This window comes from Falco peregrinus, chromosome 7 (assembly GCF_023634155.1).
Source record: "Falco peregrinus isolate bFalPer1 chromosome 7, bFalPer1.pri, whole genome shotgun sequence".
Taxonomy (NCBI): domain Eukaryota; kingdom Metazoa; phylum Chordata; class Aves; order Falconiformes; family Falconidae; genus Falco; species Falco peregrinus.
The window spans coordinates 37,119,010-37,134,907 of NC_073727.1; the positions used below are offsets into that span (position 1 = coordinate 37,119,010).

The 15,898-nt window shown below is 42.2% G+C and overlaps 1 protein-coding gene across 2 annotated transcripts; it reads right to left on the reverse strand.

Annotated features, from left to right (window-relative positions):
- Nucleotides 1–1,555: 1,555 nt before the first annotated feature.
- Nucleotides 1,556–12,368, reverse strand: LOC101924317 (pantetheinase-like). Of its 2 annotated transcripts, none has more exons than XM_055809835.1 (8): nt 12,179–12,368; nt 10,124–10,355; nt 9,893–10,023; nt 7,855–8,047; nt 6,103–6,394; nt 4,540–4,913; nt 2,600–2,770; nt 1,556–2,352 (listed from the first exon to the last, which is right to left on the reverse strand). In XM_055809835.1, exons 2-8 carry the CDS (start codon nt 10,334–10,336, stop codon nt 2,224–2,226), a joined length of 1,503 nt encoding a protein of 500 aa, XP_055665810.1. In that variant the 5' UTR covers nt 10,337–10,355; nt 12,179–12,368; the 3' UTR covers nt 1,556–2,223. The 2 variants fall into 2 exon arrangements, with proteins under 2 accessions (XP_055665810.1, XP_013160482.2); XM_013305028.3 differs by having other exon boundaries at nt 10,124–10,365; nt 12,179–12,358.
- Between the last annotated feature and the right edge of the window lie 3,530 nt (nt 12,369–15,898).

A 15,898-nucleotide genomic window follows, 5' to 3' on the forward strand; every position in this document is an offset into this window, starting at 1 on the left:
TGACTCCCAACAGTGAACAAGGTTTTAAGAACACGTAGCTCTTGCAGCAGTGAAGTTGATCTTCCATGAGTCAGAGTACATTCTCTGGGGCTTTTGATAAATATTGTTGTGTTAGACATGATGCTAATGTCACATGTGAGTACCTATTTACATTTGAAAACAGAAAAGGTCATATGGTGACATCATGCATAATCAGTGCTGGAGTTGGGATAGTATTTGCACTCCCAGCATCTCACCAGTTCCATAACAGAGGTACATGGAACTGAGGATCTTGACAACACCACGAGAGCACTGAGACCGGGAATGGTGTCAGTGTTGGGAAAAGGAAAGATAAATTAAACTAACAGCAGTTTCTGACTACTCTTAAAGACACAGCCACAAACATGCACATCTTTATACGCTGATATGCTAAAGGAAGGTCACTAGGGTCCAGCAGCAGCAACAAAGCACAGGTTGCTGGGGGAGAAGAGGAAGCAAAGATGTCAAGAGTGTCTTCTCACCAGGAGTAGCTGGTCTTAAGTAGAAATCTGAACCCCCTAATCCCTACAGCAAATTCATTTGCAGGGCAGCACCACCCAGCATTATCATGAAGAAGCAAAGGAAAAGCCTTATTTCACATACGTTGGTGTTATATGACCAGAAAGAAATCAAGAAGATGGGAGGAAGGAGCTGCTATATGATACAAGGCCACTCAGTGATATCTTTACTGGCTGCAAACAGTTCAGCACTGAAAAGCATCCAGTGAGTGCAGCCAGCAGGTGTTGACAAGCTGATGTTTAGAACTGGCAAGCAAAATATTTCAGTTCGAAGTTTTGCTTCAACAGAGATTTCAATGAAATGATAATTCATGTTGGGTTCTGACCAAGAAGTGGTGGCAGGTTTTGTTTCAGGGTTGGTTCTTTGATTGGAGTCCTTGCTCAGTCTCCATGATGCACTATTTTGTGTTGCCATGTTGTGTTGAAAATTATTAAATTGATTACTGCTTATGAAAAAGTATTTGTCTTCAATTAGGAATCATTTAACTTGGACGGTGAGCTCAGGAAGCTCAAGGACAACTTTAACGAGCAGGTGGTGTTTGTCCTGAGCCCCCTGAACAAGCAAGATATGAGCAGGACCATCCACACATAAATATTGTGTGCAGCTGTGTCACGTCAGTAACTCCACCACGCTTGGGTGTCTGCCAATGTCCCTGGCATGTGTGAACCTTATGAATCATGAGATACTGCATGCCTGCACTTAGCCTAAACTTACAAGTTTACATACACTAGGTGTGTAAACTATTTTTGTTTTTCACTGAGGATAAAGGCGAGCAAGGTCTGGGACTGGGCAGAAGCCTCACCTACGGGTGGACGCAACATGTAGGAATTTTCCCAGCTACCAAGAGACTCCTGGCACCAGCTGCAGTGAGGCTTCGCAGCCAGAGTGTGGACCTGGAATGGTGTTAAGGTGGTAATTGGTGATGTGTCCTTTTCTTAGTCTCTGTAACGCTTTGCAGTAATGATTTGATGCTTCCCTCCTATTGCTTTTATCATATTGTGCATAATAACCAGTACTGTTTCCTTTTATCATATGGCATGCTATTTTCCTTTATTATATTGTATTATAATAAACTGCATTTATTCTTATATTTAATTTGGAATTCATTTTTGCTTGGTATCCAGTCAATCAGAAAAACACATGTGCCACATGACATGGAGAAATGGCATAATGGCAATAAAACCAAAGCAACACAAATAGAAAAAAATTGTATAAGTGGGGTAAAAGAGCAGACTTGCATAGGTCAGCATAAGTAGTTGTATCAGAGGCAAAGCATTACTGAGCTTTTTTGCACAGAGCTGCCACAAATCATACCTTTCACTGTTTATTTACTGGTCTCATAATAATCTGCAATTATAAAATATGCTATTTTAATAAGAATGTATCCTCTGGCCCACAATACAGCATTTTTGAGGGCTATAAAAATAAAAATCCAGAAAACAGAGAGAGAACTACAACTGTTTTTTTGCACTAATAAAAGATTACTAATTTTATCATATAAAGATAGATACTTCTCAATAAATGGTAGCAATAAAATAATATTGCTGTGTTATTACTAAACTAAGTACATTGATAAGAAGCTTGTGAAACTATAAATAAGAAACATAGATGGGATTGTTGTAGTAGAGGATGCTGTATCTCATTTGGATACAACATTAATAGTGTACAGCATCAGTTACGGTAATATCATGGGGAAGCTGATGGTTGTGGGTCTTGTTTCAGATGATCTTTTTCATACCACCGTCCAAAAAGTGTCACAGTGACAACTGGTCTTGTTGGTCTTGTCTTACTTATCAAGCACCCATCATTCAATACCTAATTGAAAAAGGTAAGAGAAGGACATGATTAGAGCAGTACCCATACAAACATGCTAAGAGCTCAGAAAAATGTGATAAAATAGGAAGAAGGTACCTAGAACATATCTCTTACTGAGAACAGTCACTTCATTAGAAGGTATTTAATAGATTTGATTATTCACTATTGGCTGTTTTGAGAGAATTTATCCCATCACCTGCGGAGAACTTAGAACCTAGCATGACACAGCTCCAGGGTGTCCCATTACCTCAAACTCCCCAGGGGCCAGCTGCACCCCGCTGTACAAGACTTCTGGAAAGACGTAATTGGTGCCAAACGTGCCGCTGAGGGAGAACATCTCAAACTTGGTCTGAGCCGTCTCCACGGGCTGCCCGCATGTGTTCCGGTCCGTGCTCTTGCACTTGAGCAGCGTGCATATCTGCAGGGAGGAGAAGACAACAACATATTTAGGAAGACAGAAATACTCTGGTAGGAAAGTCTTGTGTCATCAAAGCTAGTGTGTGTCAGAGCACATGACTATCACAGGATCTCTTTCATAATCTTTAAGCAACTTCTTTTTAGTTGTAGCTTATTTTTTCACCCCTTGATCTGACTGGGGGTATTCCAGACCTCCATTGCCTTAGTAGTTAGAAATAACCTGTTTCTGATGTAAAATTCTGCCAGAGCAATTTATTTCATCCCTAAAACCCAGTCCTGTCACTTCCAGTAATTCTTCCAATTGCCAGTTTTCCTGTTTGAAGGTTCCTTTCCCACATGTCTTAGTAAGAAAAGTCTGTGAATGGAAATTTTAGACACATGAAACACAGTCCTCCTCATGGGTATGTTGTTCAACTGTATTCACAGGTTCTCTCACTGGTATTTGTACACGTTGCTAACGACAATTCATTTGACAGCCTGGCAGTCCATGGGAAATCTGAATCTGATGTCCTCTATGCAAACCCTGGTGAATATATGTCTAAGTGATGAAGTTAGCATCCTTTGTTAGAGTTTTGTGTTAGTGGCTGCAGTACATAAAGGCAAGTAGGAACGGCAATGTTTTCCTTTTGTCCGTAAGAGCTTTTTTATCCTGCTGATAAATATTTATGTACATCATGAAGACATATGAAATAGGGCTAACACTCCTGTGAAGATTCAAAGGATGTTGGCTGGTTTTGCTGTCAGGTGATAGAATTTTTCTATGTGTCAGGTATTGGGAGACAGAAGAAGCATATTTGCAAACATCAGAAGTATTATTCATCAGCCAGTATGGTTTTGTGTTGAAATACAAATAAGCTGAGAAATAAAGAACAAAATTCTCTCAGCACGTTCTGAGGGAATGAAAAAACTACTGAGGGAAAAAGGAAGAGTAAAAATTCCTGTCCTCTCTAGAAAATTCAGTATTAGTAGAGACGATGTGCTGCTTCCACAATCACTGAAATAAATTTTTCAAGTGAGTTCACCAAGAACTGAATTTATTCAAGCTGCCTTCTTAAATGTATTGGATGAGCTGTTTTCTGGCTAAGACCTCCCCCCATATATGGGAGTCTGTACCAGCTGATAAACAAAGGCCACGCCGACAGACAGAAGTAACTAAAAAAAGAATAATCTGGCACACATGCTGGGCACAATAACTAAATCAGGAAGGCAAAGAATGTTTTCTAATATGGCTTTAAGCAAATTCAACCAGAATGTAACTCACTGTCTTCTCAAACATTTGATTGAAAGAGAGGAAGAGTGGATTTTTCCTGTGGAAGTCATATGCAATTTCTGTAAATTACATTGCTATGATTTGGGTAATGACAAAAAGTTAACATCTCTATGACTCTAAATTATCAAAGCAACTCATAAAGATAGATATGATAAATTGATTTTTTAACAGGAACTGTTTGATGAAGATTACAGTGATGATTCAGAACACTTACTGCAGATAATCACAAAAGAGGACCTAAATTCAGCCAATATTGCATGCCTAAAAAGGCAGTGAGTGCACTCTGGGATCTTAAAAGAGGTTTAGATACTCTCCACTGTATTTGTTGGACTTAAAGGTAAGCAGGCTTGGAAGTTTCAGCAACTACTTCCCATCGCTAACAAATAGGACACCAGGACTCCAGCATACGAGAAAGTCACTGTCTTTTTCCCACACAGAGCTGAAGGTTTCTCCCTGTAAAGTTTCCTAAAATAAGTAATCCCCCTCCAAAGAATCATTACCTGCAAATAGTATTGTCCTTCAACAACATGAAGCCCATTAAAAGCACCCAGCACATAAACTTCATCTTCTCGTTTCCCCGCCATCTTGTAGCTCAAGTGACAGCAGAGGTCTTTCTGGCAAACGGTGAGATTCCCCTCAGGCTTAGTGAGCTCAGTGAAAGTGAACCGGTCATGGAAGATGAGTCCACTGAAATCACGGTCGTTCAGTGAGAATCTTTTGACGCTCAAAGCATATGAGCTCCAGCTGACAGCAGGTGAGGAGGCAGGAGAAAGGCGAGGGTGCGAATCTAGCTCAGCAATAAGGAGGTGACCATCCCCACTTTTCATATTGTAGTAGTATGTTCTGGCTCCGTCTGGTGCATAAATACCACTCCCTGAGGAGAGTACAATAGTCAGTCCAAAAAGAATTAAAAAAATTCATATTGTGCTTTTAATTGTCCCTACTGCTAGCTTATCCACTATTTTATAAATATTACAGAAATTTTAGTCTCACCAAAGGTGATCGTTAGCAACACACTACACAGAGCTCATGTTTTGGCAAAAGATAGCATTTATTTCCCTGCGTGAGGTTTGCTCAGTATAGCCAAAGGCAGAGGATGTTATGTTATGGTTGTGTTTATGGTGTCCCCAGTTCTCTTTTCTCCTGTACACAACAGAGTCAGTTAAGAATTCCTTTCTTCTCGGCTACTCAATGTAAAAGGACCATTTACCAATTGAGACCATCCAAAACACAACCCAGGCAAGTATCACAGGACCATTCTGGTGAACACAGGAGATAACAGCTGTCCAGCCCCATTTCACACTGGCTGAGGACTTGCCCCTACATAGGGAATTCACGCCTGACCAGTGCCAAGCAACAGAGGGAAATCAAAGATCTGTCATACCCATCACTGCTGAAAAGCCACATAAAATGGACAACAAGCAGTGGCCTGTCAGTCATTTCAAATGAGAAGCCTCAAGCCAATACTGTGGTTTCACAGCTCAGTGAAGATACTGGTCTAGCTGAAATATACTATACCATGAGCTAAGCTCTAGAAAATCAGTGCTATGCTCTTACAAAACTCAGGCTTCTTAGCAATGTTAGTGAAACAGGTCTGAAAATTTGTTTTTTTAACACAACTGTGTCAAATATAGCTACAACTAAGTCTTTCATTCGACTAGAATAAATGGAGACATGTATGCAATTTACAAGTATATTTACAGTGTGGCATTCAGTCACGGACTTAGAGGTGGAGAGGAAAAGAGCCTAAGTTTCAGAAGTTTCTACTCAGGTATGAGGGGTAGTAACTTACTAGTTGTTTAGAGGCATTAAAAGAAACAAAAGAAAATCCTAAGAAGCTAGAGTGAAGAAAGGAAAACACCACAAGTTTTGCTGTGCCTTGTATGGCACCAGTAGGAACAGGTTTTGTCGGGTTTAAAATTTGGTAACTAGACTCTTCACCTTGCAGATAAACACATCGTATTCCTCTGCAAAATCACGTTGCAGAACAGGGAATAAAGATTCATGGTTATTTTTCAGTTTTTTTCAGAAAATATTTTTCAGTCAGAGTAAGAATTAATTACCTGTCATTGCCAAGCTGATGTTGTGAGTATTTGCTGAAAGTAAATTGACACCCATGCCCATAGCCCAGGCAGAGTGAAACTCAACTGCAGTCAGAAACGGCAGGACGTTCATCCAAGCTGTCGGGAAGAGCACGGTGTCCACCTGCAACTCACTCACCAGGACCACGGCAGGCTCACGGAAAAGGATGTCGAAGCAAGTGAAAATGCCAAACTTCCCAAAGGGGGTCTCAAAGGTGATGGCTTCTGGCTCTTTGGGGTAATTAAACTGAGTTTCTGACATAAAGAGGTTATACTGTAGGGGAAGGAAAAAAAGAGAAACCAGTTAAAGGCACTGGAATATCCTGGAGTTACTCCCTAAAACTGTTCAGAATGACTGGAGAAGTATTTTGACCTGTGTTTGAAGCCTTCACATGTGGGAAGTCAGGCTAAAATTGTTATGATCAGCGTAGTGCCCAAAAGGTGGCTATCGGGAGACATATTGTCCTGGCATATAGCTAGGAAAGCCACCAGCTATCTGCAGGTTTGTTAGTGACAGCCACCTGCAACCCCCATAAAAATATCATCTCCACTCTCCCCACCTAGATTATAATTCTGGTGACCTGAAAGACACACAGAAGAGAAGTAATGGAAGAGGAGCACGGAGGATCTGGTGCCAAGAGACAGGATTGGCAACCTTGGTTGGAGACGTACAGGACCGGAAGCACGAAGCACCAGCAGGAAGCACAAGACAGTACTGGGAGACTGCAAAGCAGAGAGGAAAACAAAGGCTGTGGTGATGGGGGAAAGGTAGATGATCTCAGCAAAGAGAATAATCTAAGTTTGCAACATTCTCAGCTTTCCAGCATTTTCCTTCTTCCTTCACTTTCATGTTTACTAAAAGAATTCTTTAATCTCCAGGTGGCCTGGACAATAAACATGTGCACCGAGCCAGGACAGAGGTTCAAGTTTACTGAACTTGTAACTCAACCCCTGGGCCATGCCAGGCTGGCACACAAGGGACCAGCCTATTAGTGTCCCCCTCACTCGGTCTGCTCACAAAGAAGTATCTTGGCATAATCTGGGAAGAACCAGGTGAAATCCTGGGCCTGAAGAACATTAAATAAACAACTGACTTCAGTCTGGCCACATAGGCATGGTATCTGGCACATGGCCGCCAAACAACTTTAACAAAGTTTGCAGGTAGGCACATAAAACTGAAAGAAGATACTTTCATTGGGTGCAAATGTTTCAATGCTCTCATCTCTTTTTACACCTGACTTAGGTCCATGGGTTTTTTCCATGATAAATCCTGCTATGCAAAAACTGTGCTGAATCATAATCGGAAAAAAAATATAGGAAAGAGCCTGTCTTCCTTGAATCAGACTACTCACCTAAGATAAGATGCAGATGAACATTTTAAAATCCTGGAATGGGAAGGGCTAGTCTGTTGAAAACTTGGCACTGAAACCTAAAGCTGCTTAAGCAGCAGGATTTCCAGTAATAGGGTGTTAACAAGCTGAGAAAGTCAACCAAACACATAAGCCACTAAACTGGACCTGAGAAATCATTTTTCATTCTAGTCTTGTTTTGAGAAACATGACAGCAAATGCAAATTTGGAGTCAACACTTCACAGCAAGAGAGAGATTCTTTTAAATTATAAACAGAAGCAAAAATCTGCTGTGGGACAATGACTGGCACATAATTCTCTTGCCAAACTGACACAATTTAGAAGTTGTGGAAAAATAGCTCCTGACTTTCCAAGGCCACTTTACCTTGTGGTAACGAGCCACTAGTTTCCCCTCTGGGTCAAAGACGACATCAGTATTGTACTGATAGCGACCATCACTTGGGCAGCCAGGATCACTGGAGTTACACGGCTTCTTGTCCCCAATGTTTGCAACCACATAGATGGAGTTATTCCTGGCCATGCAGCTGAGGCGTTCCTGCACTGGTGCTGGACCAAATCTAATGCATTTTAGGGAAAAGAAAAAACAAACAAATAAACCCTATATCTGTATATCTGTTTATATATAAATATATGTATATATATCTGTAAATATCTGTACCGCCAGTGGTGTCCATCACCAGAGTGCTGAGGGCACATGGGCAGCACCTCCGATGCTGCAGTCACAGCAGGGCGGGCAGATACACAAAGTTGCTGCAGCACTCTCTCAGGTTGCTTCCTGCACCTTGGGGTAGGTCCTGGAGCCCTCCCATTGGTGTCAGAGGGCCGTGCTGCCCCTGGGCTGCCCGCCAGCACCCCTCCGCACCCAGAACACGCTCTGCAGCAAGCAGATAACCCTAGGGCTGGGAAAGGGAAGGAGAGGAATTGCTGGGCAGAGGAAAAGAATAACTTGGTGTCACACCGGAGAACACCTTAGCGTCTGGCATAACAGCACCTGAGGTATATAGCTCTGGGCTCTCGACACACCAAGCAGCGTTGAGCTGTGGAATAGTACAGCTTATGCAGTCAAGGCAATTAATTTCCTCCCACGGATGGGTGCACACAGTCCCCTAGCCATGGCATGAACAATAGCGGGATACTCAGTTCAAGAAGTGACAGGCCACGTGCCATAAACTGGCAGCACCTCTGAGGCACCCATACCAGGCCTGAAAGAGAGCAGACATACCCCTCCTGTAAGGTGGTGATGCATATGGCTTTGCAATGTGTGCATGGGCCATAGAGGAGGGCCATCATGCAAAATACACATATAGCACCAAGGAATAGGTGATCCCAGGCTGTGATGGCAGACATTATGTTGCCACAAGCCGGCTAATGAAAATGCTGATTTAGAACAGTGAAGAGGCACATAGATCACCTTCACAAAAACTAACTGGAATAAAGACCTGCTTAGACATGCTGCCACCCCACACCCCCCATTCACTGACTGTATATTTCAGCTGCTTTTGTCTCAGTAAAAAGTTGCACATCCTGCACTTCTCCCCATTGTGAATCCTCCCCTTGGGACCGTTGAGGAATTACATCCTTGCAGATGTAGTAACATGCAGTAAGCACATCACTGTCGGGCAGGTGCAGCAAGCTGTGGTGAAAAAGGCAGACCACAGCTGTAGTGCCATGGCTGAGCACTTACTGCATGCTGTATGGATCTGAAGTCCAGCACTCAATTATAGGTTAGCTTGTCCCTGCTGGAATATGATGCTTGAATGACAGGTCATGTTCTACAGCACAGAGACTTTAGCAATTCCTACTTCATCCTATCTTAACTGTGAAAAACTAAGATTAAAAGTTTCTGGGTCTGTATCACTGAAAAGTTTGGATTTTGACTACTGACCTCATCACCTCTGTTATTAGCCACTCAGAAACTAGTTCTTGGCTGTCAACAAAAACGGTATGTGTGCTTTTGTTTGAACATTGCATTTGTAAAAACACAAACAAACCAACAAAACAAATAAAAACTAGCATTAAAAATTTACAATCAGTTCTATTCAAAATAGAGTGAAAAAACCTGAAAGCAGAATGAGAAGAAGCATATTCTGGCACCAAAGCTTTTCCAAGTGCAAAAAAAGATGTTTCCTCTACATTCAGTAACCCAAATTTGTATATTGTTTGAATTTCTCTTTTGAGTGTCTAATTCAAAAACCAAGTTGTTTTTATTAACAGGGTTCCCTTGTCAATTAGTCAGGGACATGTTATATATTTTGGCATGTGATTTATCTTCATATGTAACTTTAATTGAAACTTACTGTCATGTCAAAAGCATTAGCAGTCCTTAGGCATTTATTGGGAGCAGCTCATGACTGCATGAGACACTGGCTTGGAACCACATCAATCACTGCAGAAGAAATCACCTTGTGGGGTCGGTGCAAGGAATCCAGTTCACCGCTGGATCAGGGATATCCTCCAGGTAGGGGTAGATGGTTTCTCTCGTGAAAAGCCAGCCGTAAATGCCATCTTCAGGAGTCACAATGATGTGGGCGCCCTGACACAACAGGCTCCGTTAAGAATTCACCCATCAGCAGATAACCAGGAGGGACAGTGGGAGAAGAAAACATTAGCAACGCTCACAATACACCTAGTACCTGCTGGGTGGCTTCCTTGATGGCTCCTTCCAAGACATCCATGTTTCTGTTCATCAGGGCCAAAGCTTCGTCGGGAGAAACAGGCTCATCAGTGACATCTGGCAGGATGACCGCGTGCTCATAGACGGCTGCAATGAAGGTGTCGGAGGCAAGGGCCTGAAGGGCTGCGAGTGCAAGCACTGCAGCGTGCAGGAGAGGCTGGGACGGGAGCATGGCTGGTGCCTCACAGCTCCTAAAATGGTCTGAGTCACGGACAAACAGTGCAAAAGGAGCATGCATAGAAAAGAAAAGAGGGACAAAATGTAACTTTGAAGGAGGGAGGAAGTGCTAGTCTGTTAAAACATTACCTTGGAATCAAGCATCCCTGGTGACATACGGGAAAGTGTAACAGTAAACAGTAAGGATGTTGCAACTGAACGAGGCTAAGAAACTGGGCAATGCCAAGATTAATTGCACCTATATAAAAATAAATCATTAACCACATGGCTAGAAAGAACGGTCCAGTTTTTCTTCTTACACTTTTCTCCATCATTAATTGCAATAGACTTGCTATCTATGTTGTAATAGACAACTATCTATGTTGGCTCAACTGTGATACGCAGGTGAAAGGTGGATATGTCACCCCTGGAGCTAGTCTTCTGTGAAGTTTGAGTGGTAAAACTTGAGGGTCTTAAAAACTGCTTTGGTCTAGTGTCTTCATATTCCCTAGTTCCTATGCAGTTCCTGTCAGTATGTGCAGCTTGCTTCCCTGGATTTCTTTAGATCAAAGTCATCACATTAGCATCTCACTGTACTTAGGTGTAATATACTGAAAATTCCAGCAACAGAACTGTCCCTTGCATTTATTCCAGTGGCTCTCCTAGTCACTTTTGTCTAGCTGTACATCACTTTCTAACAGCCTTCCACCAGAAAATATGCATCTGGAGGGAATGTTTTCCTTTGAAGTCAGGCTGGTAAGTACCTCATTGCCTGGCTGCTGCTAGCCTGAAGCAGAATAGCAGGCTAGTTCACGAGGTGCGGTGGCAAGCCTACTCCTCTGTTCACCTCCCCTGTCCCCAGGACCATGCTGTGTATTGACAGGCCTTAATTTTTAATCTTCAATTCAGTTCACATGCATTTTTTGCTATGACATTTTCCATTTTTTTTACTTTATAGCAGTTGCAGTATTCTCATTTGAAAAGGTTTTCTGAAAAGTGGGAAGCGGAACAGGCTGCATGCCTTCAGGTACAGCAAAGCTGTCTCAGAGAAGACTGAAATGCAGGTGAATGCAAGGACCAGAGAGCTCCCAGCAAAAGTAGCACTGATCGAGGGTTTCAACCATTAAAAACATCAATTTGCATCTGGTGACTTTCACCTCTAATGACTTCTTTACATCCATTACTAGATACAGCATGCTCATTCAGGACCCTTAAATACGAGCCTCTAAAAGGCTGCAATAGAGATTGCAGCAATAATTTAAGTAATGTAGCTTGGAAGCCTTCTCCCTTCCCCCCTGTTTTTCTTACCAAATGAAATATGGACTGAGTCACATTAACCACGACCGGATGTAAGTCTGAAGGAGGAAGCAGTAAATGCTCCCTTGTTTAGCAACAGCTGGGGCAACAGTCAGCCCAGAAAGGTAACTACCCTGGCAGGGCTGAGTGGAAAAAGTTACAAGTGCGGGGCTGGGGTACTGCCCAGCAAAGTTCAAGTCATACTGCCAGGACGGGGGGGGGGGGGGGGGGGCGGTCTGTAGTCCACAGGGATGGAGGCATCCCTGACTGCCTCTATCAGCAGGCACCACTGCTACTGCCTGCAGAGCTGGGAGTTCACTCAAGAACAAGGAACTAATGCCAGTCAAACATGCAAACAAACCCACGGAATAAAACTTAACAAAACTACAGTGGACCAGGGCTGCAGGCAATGGAAGAGGAAGAGGAAGTTTATCCTAAAGCTCATGCTGCTTTCCCTTTACTTTTCATGCCTCCATCCTCCCAGTCCACCCTCCCCACCCCTGTATTTCACTCGTCCCAGTCTCTGCTGCTGCCCGATAATGGTGGCAATCTGAGGACTTACTGTTGTGAAACAGGGTGCAATCAGCTCAGCTGTAAAGGTTAGACTTTATATTGCGGTCTTGTTCCTTTCCTTGTGCTAAGAGGCTGCATGGAAGGCTGTTCCTTCAGCGAAGGGTTAGTCGCACCACGGAGAAGCCCACGCAGGGTCACATCTGCAACCAGGCAATCACTGCAAAGGGGACTGCCGGCAGGGGTGAGGAAATCAGAAGCCGCCCATTTGTAGCAACAACACATAGTACATTACTTAGCTGTAACAGGACACCATGCCCTGGAGCACAGACAAAAATGTAGAAATACTGTAATTTTTCTCCACAAATGAGCATTTTCCATTACTTCTATTATATGAATTGTAGATAGTTATGATTTAATACACTTACAGACTAAAACCTTGTTTTTCCAACATTCACTTTCTTCAAAATCAATGTATTTTGCATCCTGCAAGTCTGGTTTTTTATTATGTTGGCCAGATTAAATGTGAACAAAGTTTTTCTTTCAATACAAGCCTGCAGAACAAGCAACAGAATTAACTGCATAGAAATCTTGGCTGCGCCATGCAAAATAAACCAGTCCGCTTGCTCAGAAAGTACAGTCCGCAGGGTCTGCACCCACACACACGCCAGTGTGTTCCATCTGTTCAAGCTGTTCAGTAGCCTTTCCAAACACCTGCCTGCACAGTCCTGACTCTCCCTCGCACCAGCACAAGCAACCATTTAACAGGAAGACAGATATGCACCTGCAAAATCGCTTATTTTGAGAATTTTTTATATGGACCCACCTGACTGCTTGAAAAAGGTGATAAAGTTATCAATAGTTTTGTGGAAGGGAGATTTTCCAAGCCTCGAAACCGTGGCCAGAAAGATTCAAGTAGACTCCTCCAACTACAACTTGTTACATTGTGTGCTATGAGTAACTGTTTTGTTTAAGCAATGGTGTTTTGAGGCTTGTTTTCTTTTTGAAAGTAAATGATAAGTAAGTGTGTGTGTGCGAGTGTGTGTCCACCAAAAATTTCTTCAAAGTATTAAAAATCAGTTGTTATTGGGCCACAACCCACTGCCATGTGCCTGAACGCTACACCACTGAAGTCAAAGGAATTTCTTTCTATTATCTCCCAGTGTCAAGGTCAAGCCTATGATGACCAACTGTGTCATATAAAAACCCATACAGAACTGCCCAGTGGAGTAGTTCATTTTTTCTGCAAAATCAAGTCAACAAACCCATGTGCACTGATTATGCTGTTAGATAAGGCAACTTGAGAAATAGAATGCCATTATAATTATGGATATTAACATTAATTAACAATATGATTAATTAGCATTACAGAAACAAGCAGATGAGATCTTAAAGGATCTGCAGTGAAATCATGGTGAAGCTTGCTGTGTGTGTGAAGGGTCTGTTTCATACCACCTCCCAAAGAGTGTTACACTCAAAACTGGCTTTGAAGTCCAGCTTACCAAATGTCCATCAGTTAGTACCTCATTATGGAAAAGTAAAATAAACAGGAACATCAGCAAAGCAGTACAATTGTATGACAAACACAAAATAATATATTCATTAATGTTCACCTAGTGGAGAGATTCAGTAGCTCACTTGGAGCTACCACAAAGTCTGTGAAAAACTGCACTTCTGTTTTGAGCAAGATCTGGTTCTAGGGCACTTGTGGGAACAGGGAAGAAGAGAATCGGAAAAATGGGCCTGCTGTACAAATGAAACCAGGAATATCAGGCAGAAATAAAGCTCCCTTGAACTCAAGCCAGTTACTGAAACAGAGGACACTGGTAGCTACCAAGTTGCCCTGTGTCTTGTAGTGGCTTTTGGACCATTTGTGTTACAAGTCTGACAAATCACAAGGTGTCCCATTACCTCAAACTCCCCAGGGGCCAGCTGCACCCCGCTGTACAAGACTTCTGGAAAGACGTAATTGGTGCCAAACGTGCCGCTGAGGGAGAACATCTCAGACTTGGTCTGAGCCGTCTCCACGGGCTGCCCGCATGTGTTCCGGTCCGTGCTCTTGCACTTGAGCAGCGTGCATATCTGCAGGGAGGAGGATACAGAAAGGCAAAACACCGCTAAGCTTTCAGCAATCAAGAGCTAGGTCTGATTGTAAGAAAAGCTGTCACGGTGAAGAAATGATCCAATACATCTTCTCATTTATTTAGGACAAGAGGATCTGTGGGTGGCACTTGAAACTTTGCAAAAAGGCAGTTCTTTGCCAGCACTGCAGAAGACCCCTGTGTCTGTGTGTATACATGCTGTTTATGTGTGTCTTCATGTATAATGCATATGCATGTAGTCATAGATGTAGAACAGTTTGTGACCTAGGGAAGTTACTTCAGCTCTGGCTGAGTTTCCTAAAGAACTGAATCAATATTTATTTGCCTGCTCTAGTGAGAATACTCTATAAAGATATAGAGAAAAGATAAAAAGATCTAGAACATTAAAAAAAAGCCTGACAGCAAAATCTAAAAGAATAGTAAAAAAAACCAAAACACTGACAAGCCATGTGGATACAAATGTTATAGAAACACATTTAGTTTCTCAATATTTTTTAGATAACTGCATGTTAGAGAATCACATCAACACAATGGTAAATACCACCGAGCAGAAAACTGCTCTCTGTTGTGACAAGAGCATCCCTAAGGACACAGGGAGAACTCTACAATCTTCCTTCCCTTTTGTACACATATATGGAAACCTCTCTGAAGTGTTATAGAACAGAGTCAATGCAAGGTCTTCACTTTCATCATTCATAACAGAGAGAGAAAAGCAGAATCAACACCCCTAATGAACTCAAAATGCATAAATGCATCATGAAGAAAACAAATGTTTTCAAAGGGGTCTAAAAATGTCAGTCAATAATGAGACAAATGCAAATGGGCTGCAAAGAGAGTATTGCAGCCTTCCCACTGTACAAATAAGAACAGAAAACCTTTACCTACAAATAATACTTTCCCTCAACAACATGTAGCCCATCAAAGGCACCCAGAACATAAATGTCATCTTTCCACTTCTCTGCCATCTTGTAACTGAGATGGCAACAGAGGTCCTGCTGGCAAATGGCACAATTTCCCTCGGGTTCGGTGAGCTCCATGAAGGAGAAGATACCATCGTAAATGACCCCATTGAAATAGTGGTTGTTTAATGGAAGCTGTTCGATTCTGCTGGCATACAATTTCCAGTAAACATCAGCAGGATAGTCAGGAGAGAGACGTGGGTGTGAACTCAGTTCTGTCACCAAAAGGTGACCATTTTCCATTTCTGTATTGTAATAATACGCTCTTGGACCACCTGGGGCCTAAATACCATTCCCTGCAAACATGACACCAGAAAACTTTTAATTTGAAAGCAAGTATATGGGACAAGTAAGCAATCTTCGCTAATTAAACATGTGCCAAATTTTAGTCTAATGTTTACCAGATTGTTTTAAAACTACACCTTCACAGACTACAAGCTAACTTGATGCTTTTTGAAAGCAATAGAAAGTAGACCAAACTCTGATGTTTCAATGTCTTGTCAGTGACAAGATTACTGTAATAATTATATGCCATTATATGTGATTTAAGTAGCTGAAGTGACCAAGTTCCTCATTGGGTTTAGCTGCATTAGCAATCAGTATTTCTGATTAAAATGAACGGTAACACTGTCAAGTCAAAAAAATCTATAAGGGAAAGATATTACAAAAAGTCACATCTTTACGCAAGCTCTTTACATAAATACATAAACC